This window comes from Peromyscus leucopus, unplaced genomic scaffold, assembly GCF_004664715.2.
Source record: "Peromyscus leucopus breed LL Stock unplaced genomic scaffold, UCI_PerLeu_2.1 scaffold_1310, whole genome shotgun sequence".
NCBI classification, from domain to species: Eukaryota; Metazoa; Chordata; class Mammalia; order Rodentia; family Cricetidae; genus Peromyscus; species Peromyscus leucopus.
In genome coordinates this window covers 6,031-14,988 of record NW_023504458.1, presented here as the reverse complement: position 1 = coordinate 14,988, position 8,958 = coordinate 6,031, and the positions used below count along the sequence as shown (strand labels likewise).

At 40.6% G+C, this 8,958-nt stretch overlaps 1 protein-coding gene across 1 annotated transcript; it reads left to right on the top strand.

Moving 5' to 3' along the window:
* Nucleotides 1-304: 304 nt before the first annotated feature.
* LOC119087110 (3-beta-hydroxysteroid sulfotransferase-like) lies at nt 305-5,617 on the top strand. The gene is made up of 3 exons (XM_037201747.1): nt 305-406; nt 4,116-4,299; nt 5,478-5,617. Exons 1-3 carry the CDS (start codon nt 383-385, stop codon nt 5,594-5,596), a joined length of 327 nt encoding a protein of 108 aa, XP_037057642.1. The 5' UTR covers nt 305-382; the 3' UTR covers nt 5,597-5,617.
* The last annotated feature ends 3,341 nt before the right edge of the window (nt 5,618-8,958 follow it).

The window sequence follows — 8,958 nt, the reverse complement described above, 5'->3', positions numbered from 1 at the left end:
TCTGGTCTCTGCAAACACTGCACCTATGTGGTGCACATAAACACATATCAGCAAACATCCATACACATGAAATAAGGTTTAAAAATCCTTTTAAATATGTAGGTAGTAAGCATGAATAATTTTTTCCTCTAAAAAACACATGTGAGCTTTCTTGGACAATGTCATAATTGTGTTATAGACCTCTAGAGGTAGAAACTTGACATTCTTTACCTTCCTCAAAGTAAATGCCATCCTCCAATCAGGAATAAGAATAAATATTCATGAGGTGCAACGTTCACTAATAATTTCCTTTTTCTCCCCTATCTCTGTAGTGATTTTTGGATCCTGGTTTGATCACACACTTGGATGGTTAACCAGGAGAGACACAGAGAACTTTCTACTAATGTCCTATGAGGAGCTACAGAGGGTAATTCTCTTTTACTGTGTTTCCTACATTGCTCATATCTGCCTTTGTTCCTTTCCTTTGTATTTCTCTAGGGGTAAACAATCGAGTAAGTGAGTGGGAGACTATCATAGTTAGCATCGTTGTCAACTTGACACACCTGTGAGAGGAGCTATCCATGGAGAAAATGCCTCTACTAGATGTCTGGAGGGATTTTCTCAATTAATGATTAATGTAGGGGAGCCTCGCCACTCTGGGTGCTATATCCATAGGCAGTGGGCTTGGGATGTATAAGAAAGGTAGCTGAGTAAGCCAGAGGGAGCAAGTCAGTGAGCAGCATTCCTCTGTGGGCTCTGCTTCAGTTCCTGCCTCAAGTTCCTGCCTGGCTTCCCTCCATGATGCTCAAAACCCAGAAGCTGGATAAGCCCCTCCTCCCCCAGGTTGTTATTGGTCAGTATTTTATCATGGTAACAGAAAAATCAAACCCAAAGAGGGAAGGTGTGTAAAACCCAGCCTTTCATTGCCTGCATAACCTCAGCGCGTTCTAACTCATCCTGTGACTCACTGTTCTCCTGAAACTGCAAAAACAGTAGTATTCAACTAACACAATAAAAGTGACAACTATCTAGAATAGTGAATGTCGTGCTACATGTGTGGTTGATAAGTCTTAGCCACGTCTTATTAAAGACACGTGCTTCATCTAAACGTTCCTTCAGTTTCAGAGTAAGAATCTGATGGCTTTTGTTCAGAACGCTAGCCTGGCACATGCTCTGGGTTCAAGCTCAACAACATTAGTACACGAAAGTTGTCACAGTGGCTCCCACCCTGGCAACCTGACCACATCAACACATTTGATGCAGGCACCTCAATAGCTTCATATTGGGGCCCAGGGACAATCAGATGGAGTATCGAACATAAAACTTAGGCAAGGACCTTTTATATAGACTTTTAGAGAATGTTCCAGGCTCGAGTCTTAAGTCAGAACTAAGAACTGGCCAACAGGAATCTCACCATTGTAAACTATGTATTATATACAGCAATTCCAATACTCCAAAAGAAGTGTTTTTTTCATACAACTCCTTCTCTCTTTCAAATCCCTTCTATTGGCTGATTTAATCCAGTGACCACTGAAATTCCCATTTCTTTCTGTGGTATACAGTATTTTTGTAGAAAGTGCCTGTTCATTTTGGGCCTCCACTTTTCAATCTAATTTACATCCAGTTGGATTCATGAGTCTTGTTTTTTCCCAACAAAATTTGCCAATGAAAAGTTGGTAACCAAGGGTAATGATGAGTGTAATGGGGAGGAGCAGAAAAAATATTTCATGTATTTTATATGAAATCTAGATTAGCCGTGTGGGGGGCACACAGGGAGAAGCAGGAGATGGACTGTTCAGGTGAGGGAAAGGGTAAGTAGGAAGGGGTAAGGTGGACAGCAAAGCATGATGGGTGATGAGGTGAACATGAGTTCAGTACAATGATACACATGTATAAAAAGTGACATAATGAAATCCTACATTTTATACACTTAAAATTGATTTGTTTTTCATAAGGAAAAGTCAGGGGTTGAGGTTGGCTTAGCTGTTCAGAGCATTTGCTGCTCTTCCAGAGGACCTGAGTTTGGGGCCCAAGCCCATGCCAGTTAGCTCATAACTGCCTGTAACAATAGCTCCAGGGGAATCTGATACTCTCTTCTGGCCTCCATGAACATATACAAACACACACACACACACACACACACACACACACACACACAGACACACACACAGACATACACATACACACACATACACACATGCACAGACACACACACAGAGTAATGGACACAGACATACACATGCAACACACATACATACACACACATGCACAGACACACACATGCACAGACATACACAGGCACACACACAGATACAGACATAGATGCAGACACACACACACACACACGTGCACAGACACACACACATGCACAGACATGCACAGCCACACACACAGACACACACATATGCACAGACACACAGGCACACACACAGACACAGACACAAATGCAGACACACATACACACAGACACAGACACATACACACACAGACACATACATACACACACACACACACACACACACACACACTTTTTTTCTGAGCTGGTGGCTGGCAGGCAGACTTGACGAAGGAATGGGTTTTCTTTTCATGACTCCTTTATCCCTTCACAATGTAAGACAGAGTATGAAAACTGTGAAGTTGGTGCTGGAGCGATGGCTGAGTGGCTAAGAGTACATGCTGCCTTTACAGAGGACCTGGATTCGATCCCCAGCTCCCACATGGTGGCTCCCAGCCACCTCTAATTCCAACTCAGAGAGATCCATTGTCCTTTTCTGGCCTCAGTGCTCACTGTATGCACATGCATCATATATATATATATATATATATATATATATACATTATAAATTTACACACATGCATTTATTATAAATCTATGTATTCATATTATACTGCATAACATATCATATAGCATATACATCATATACAACTTATAAACATAATATAAAATATATTATAACCAAAAGGCAGAGAGAGAGAGCATCGAAATTAGCAAAATCAGAAATGAAAAGTTAGACAACTAACATTGAGGAAATCCAGAGAATCATGAGGTCATACTTTAAAAACCTGTACTCCACAAAACTGGAAAATCTAAAAGAAATGGACAATTTTCTGGATAGGTACCACATACCTAAGTTAAATCAAGACCAGATAAACTATTTAAATAGACCAATAACCCCTAATGAAATAGAAACAGTCATTAGAAGTCTCTCAACCAAAAAAGCCCAGGACCAGATGGTTTCAGCACAGAATTCTACCAGATCTTCAAAGAAGAGCTAATATCAATACTCTTCAAATTGTTCCACACCATAGAAACAGAAGAAACATTACCAATTTTTTTATGAGGCTACAATTACCCTGATTCCCAAGCCAAACAAAGATGCAACAAAGAAAGAGAACTACAGACCAATCTCCCTCATGAACATTGCTGCAAAAATACTCAATAAATACTGGCAAACAGAATCCAAGAACACATCAAAACAATTATCCACCATGATCAAGTAGGCTTCATCCCAGGGATGCAAGGATGGTCAAGGAAATCAAGGGGACACAAGTTGGAAATGAACTTATAAATATATATAACATAGTTCAACATACGAAAGTCCGTCAATGTAATACACCATATAAACAAACTCAAAGAAAAAAACCACATGATCTTCTCATTAGATGCTGAAAAAGCCTTTGACAAAATTCAACACCCCATCGTGATAAAGGTCTTGGAGAGATCAGGAATACAGGGAACACACCTAAACATAAGAAAGGCAATTTACAGCAATCCAACAGCCAACATCAAATTAAATGGAGAGAAACTCAAAGCGATTCCACTAAAATCAGGAACAAGGCAAGGCCGTCCGCTCTCCCCATACTTATTCAATATAGTATTTGAAGTTCTAGCTAGAGCAATAAGACAACAAAAGGAAATCAAGGGGACACAAATTGGAAATGAACTTATAAATATATATAACATAGTTATGTATATCAGTATATATTATATATGAATATGTATATGATGTAGGGTGTTGGAAACAAAAGTTCAGGTCACATAATAAGGAAGTATTCACCTTCTTGAGAACTCAAGGGCTATGTCACCATCAGTGCTTGTATCCACTCTCTCCTGATAACTCCTTTTCCACCCACAGGACCTCAGAGGCAGCACGCAAAAAGTGTGTCAATTTCTGGGCAAATATCTGACTCCAGAACAGCTTGATTCTGCTGTCCGAAACTTGTCCTTTTCAGTCATGAAAGAGAATAGCATGTCCAACAGCCTAATGCTAAGAAATCCCAAAGATGGCACCGTCTCCAATATACCATTGCTGAGAAAGGGTAAGAAAGGATATCGTGTCAAGGTTGTGTTGTAGAAATGGGTAGGTGTTTGATGTTTGCATGAAGCGTGAGTCATGAAAACAGACATGCTTGGAAGCTAGTTTCATATTCCATCATATTCTTTCAGAAGAGTCGCTGCCCACAGATCCGTTACTGAGAATCCTTAAACCATGGTTAAGCAGAGAAGGAGAGGTGCCTATGCCCTCCTGGCTCTGCCTGTGTGATGGACAAGTCCTGTCTATACACTTAGACCAGTCAGTCTCAGTGACATCCGTCTGTAAGAAACCAGAGGTGTAGTCACAGGAACAGCACTTTCCAATTCAGAGGGTTTACAATAGAAAACCCATGCAAACATCCATGTGTCTACATGACAGATACAACGCCATTCGTCAGTAACAGAGTTTACTGACAGATGTAGCAACTTGGATGGATTCCAGTGGCCTTATGCTGAGCGACAAGAGTCAACAACAAATCTACACATAATATATTTATGTAACATTCATAAAATAGAAAATAATTGTAGAGGCAGAGAATATGTTGCTGATGTTCAGGGATCCAGGGTGGTGGCACTTGATGGTTCATATATGATTAAAAAAGTAGTAGTATTGGGAGATGTTTGTGCACTGGACTATTTATGTATTTCAGTGGAAATGGATTACAAAACAATTCCACACGGAGAAAAGTGATGTAGAACACATCCATTTCCCTAGCAGAGATTTTTCTGATCACAGCATTGTGTAACTTAACCATATTCCCTTGACTATAATACAAACTTTGTTGTAAAAAAAGTTGAAGGTCACAAACTTTCAGTGTCCATTTTGTAACCTGTATCTCTGTCACATAGTTATTTTTCTTTTCACATGGAGGGCAGGACTGAGGTGCAGGTATGAAAATTCCCTCAGTTTTTCCTTCAAAGTTTCAAGACTAGGATTTTTCCACCTGACATTACGGACGCTCACAGGTACCAACCTCAAATCATCGCAAGCCCTGTCCCTTTTGTGCTAACGTAGTTTTGACAGTTGGCAGTTGGTCTGAAGCAGAAAATTGTAGGATGACTCATTTTGGTCTTGAGAGAAAATACAACTGGATGGTTGAGGTGGGAGTGTGACAGGCTTGGCTGTGCAAGTGGGATTTGGACTCATTTTCCTGGTGCTTTTCCTTCTGTGTTTGATTGACAGGCATCTGTGGTGACTGGAAGAATCTCTTCACTGTGGCTCAAAGTGAAGCCTTTGACAGAGTCTATCAGGAGATGTCGAGGCTGGATCCTGGTCTCTTCCCCTGGTCGGCACGATGTTGATCAATGCCCCCACCCACCTACCCCCTCATCCCAGATAGGGTTTCTTAGTGTAGTCCTGGCTGTGCTGGACCTAGCTCTGTAGACAGGCTGGCCTCAAACTCAGAGATCTGCCTGCCTCTGCCTCCTGAGTGCTGGGATTAAAGGTGTGCACCACCAATGCCCGGCTGTCTGGTTATAAGACTGTAAACATTTTAAGGACTCTGAGTGTTAGCTACTAAACTTAAAAACAAATCTATCTGTGCCTTTTTTGTCATCTGGATGCAAGTTAGTCATCTGGGGCCAGGAAATCTGATGGAGAAAATGCCTCTATCAGTTTGGTCTGTATGAGGGCCCGGCCCACTCAAGGTGGTGCCATCCTTGGGGAAGTGGCTCTAGGTTGTATGAAAAAAGCAATCTGAGCAAGTCACAGGGAGCAAGCCAGTAAGCATTATTCCACCACGGTCTCTGTTTCAGTTCCTGCCTCAGTTTCCCATGATGATGGACCTGTAAGCCAAATAAACCCTTTCCTCCCCATGTCGCTTTGGGTCAGTGCTTTATCACAGGAATGGAATGAAGATTGGAATACTACTATCCTCTTGAGTTGCCAGGTGGTTCATATCACAAAACTCAGAACAAAATAATTTTTAAAAAACTTGAGTCTAGAGTAGACATATCTGTACCTGGTTTCTAAAACTGAATTGCAAGTAAGGTATTCATAATAAAACGTCAATTTATTGTTGCTTTCAAACAGCTACAGTGGTGAATTTATTGGTATTGAAGGGGGTCAGCAGAGAGAAGTGTATGCCTGCCTGAGCTTTAAATCTCCAGTTATAAGGAACAAAGGGTCAACACTTTGCTAGTCAGAACTCAAAACAGGTCAGGCTAGAGTGGCAGCTCAGCAGTTGAGAGCACCATGGCTCTCGCAGAAGAAGGGAGTTTGCCCACATCCACACCAGACCCTCACAGCTGCCTTTAAATCCAGATCCAGGGGATCTAGTGCCCTCTGGTGGCCCCACAGGCAACTTCACTCATGGGCACACACAATTTAAAATTAAAGAGTAGGAATCCCACTAGGTTAAGGAAAGAAATCTACATTGCATTAAGCGTACCAGAGTCAAATCGAAGCTGAATTATTAGGGTGGGAAAAACCAGTTATTTCTATTAGGAAAGCTCAACTGAATGAGTAAGAATATTTTTTCTAGTTTTTGAAAAAAGTAATTTACGGACTTGAGAGATAAATCAGAGATGAAGAGTGCTCACTGCTTTTGCAGAGGACCCAGGTCCATTCCAAGAACCCACATGGTAGCTCATAATCACATGTAACTACAGTTCCAGGGGATCTGATAGCCTCTTGACTTCCAAGGGCTTCTGTGCACACATGGTACACACACACCTGGTACACACATATCCGTTTAGTAAATATTTTCTTACAAGGAAAAAATAATCTAACTATTCAGTGGTTCTTAACTTTCCTAATTCCTCAACTTGTTAATACAGTTCATTTTGTGGTGACCCCCCCAACCAAAAATTATTTCATTGCTACTTTTTAGCTGTAATTTTGCTACTGTTATGAATCATAATGTAAATGTCTGATAAGCAGGATATATGATATACAATCCCATTTGAAGTTGTGACCCACAAGTTGAGAAATACTGGTTTAGATTAAAATTTAAAATATTGTTTAAATAGGACTGAGTTCTTTATGGTAATTTACAGCCAACATAATAGTGACTAACAGTTAACATGTAAAATCTTAAGTTTTAGAGGTTTATTATTTGTGTGTATATATGTGAATCTGTGTGCTTGCATGTAGGTGTCTGTGGAAGCCTGGAAAGCACATCAGATACCCTAGAGCTGGAGTTACAGGCAGTTTTGAGCCACACAATGTATGTGCTGGGGTTTGAACTCTGGCCCTCTGAGGAGCAGGGAGCACTTTAAACCACTGTGTTATCTTTCCAGCCCCTCTTTGAAGGAATAAAGGGTGAAACTTAGGCCTGATCCCTGGAACTTGGAAAAGAATTTTTGAGATCACTTTTCCAAAAGTATGGATTCCTGATTTTAACTTTGGGGATTCTAGATATGATCTTCATGCTTCCCATTTCTGCATTGTGACGCTGGTGTCTTTTAGGATCACGGCATGAACTACACAGTTCAGGTGGATGTTCACTGCACTGAGAACTACACCAGTGTAGACATGTTACCAACATGACTCCCAACCAGAACTGTAACAGAATTGGGGTCTCTTCATGTTCAAAACTCCTAAGACTCATTCATGTTTTCAAACATGCTCAGAGTTTATTGAATGTATTTGTTATCTAAATATTGCAAAGTGGTGAGGGGAAGTATAAAGACGGATGGGGGCAGGACACTGTGAAAGAACAACCCTGGAATCAGCTACCAGTACCAGGTGTGCAACTTGGGACAGGGTACACAGGAGAAATATGGCGAAGGAAAAGCCATTGTTTCAAGATCAGTTCTTGCTGTTCCATACCAGACGGACACCTCTCCTCTCGCTTTCCTCTTTGACCCAGGGACAATGTAAGATATCCAGTTTTCCCTTCGTTTCCACAGCTTGCAGTAGCATCTGTGACTCCTTAGTCAATGCAGATTTGTCCAGTCTGGAGTGAAAAAGAAAGTGCTGTTTATTTTTATTACATTTACTAATTTGTATGTGTTTATACAGGCACATGCTACAGTGCACATGGAAGATCAGAGGTCAATTCATGGGAGTCCATCCTCCCCCTTCTATTATGTGGGTCCTGGGTTGTCAGGCTGGACAGAAAGTGCCTTCACCCACTGAGTCATATCAGCATCTCAAGTTTTGTTGACAATCACTTTCCTCTCTTTACCTCTATGCTGACCTCTCTGTCACCCTTCTCTAGGAATGAATGAGTGCACCGAGTGTCAAGAGAAGGCGTGATTCTATCCCAGAGAGTAGGGACCCTCTCATATATATAGATGTGTAATGTAGATGTCTATATAAAGAATCTATCAAGATGTTAAGATTAAAGTTAAAAAACATTGAAGTAAAAATGACTGTTTTCAGCCATTCATTGTTTAATTGCCTAACCACAATTATTATTATTCCTTATTCATGCATTATAAATTAATATAGTGTTGGCTTTTCTCAAACTTGTGAATACTAGTATAATGTCATTCTCACCAATCTCATAATCGTAAGCCACTCCCTTTTGTGTCCCTACTCACTTTCTATGAGACATTTAAAGCTTATCCTACATCTTAGCTTACCCATGAACATATCTGATGCTCATCTGTTCTCACTGCCTGTTCCACCCATGCCATTATCACTAAGCTTACCTAAAAAATAAAAATGACCACTCATTATCTTTACACTTATATTTAAAAATCCATTGGTTTATTCT

Excerpts from the sequence above, each read along its gene's own strand:
- LOC119087110 (XM_037201747.1), top strand. The coding sequence starts at position 383 with ATGTCCTATGAGGAGCTACAGAGG. Across the intron at positions 407-4,115 it reads CCTATGAGGAGCTACAGAGG|GACCTCAGAGGCAGCACGCA; the intron begins GTAATTCTCTTT and ends TTCCACCCACAG. Across the intron at positions 4,300-5,477 it reads TATACCATTGCTGAGAAAGG|GCATCTGTGGTGACTGGAAG; the intron begins GTAAGAAAGGAT and ends TTTGATTGACAG.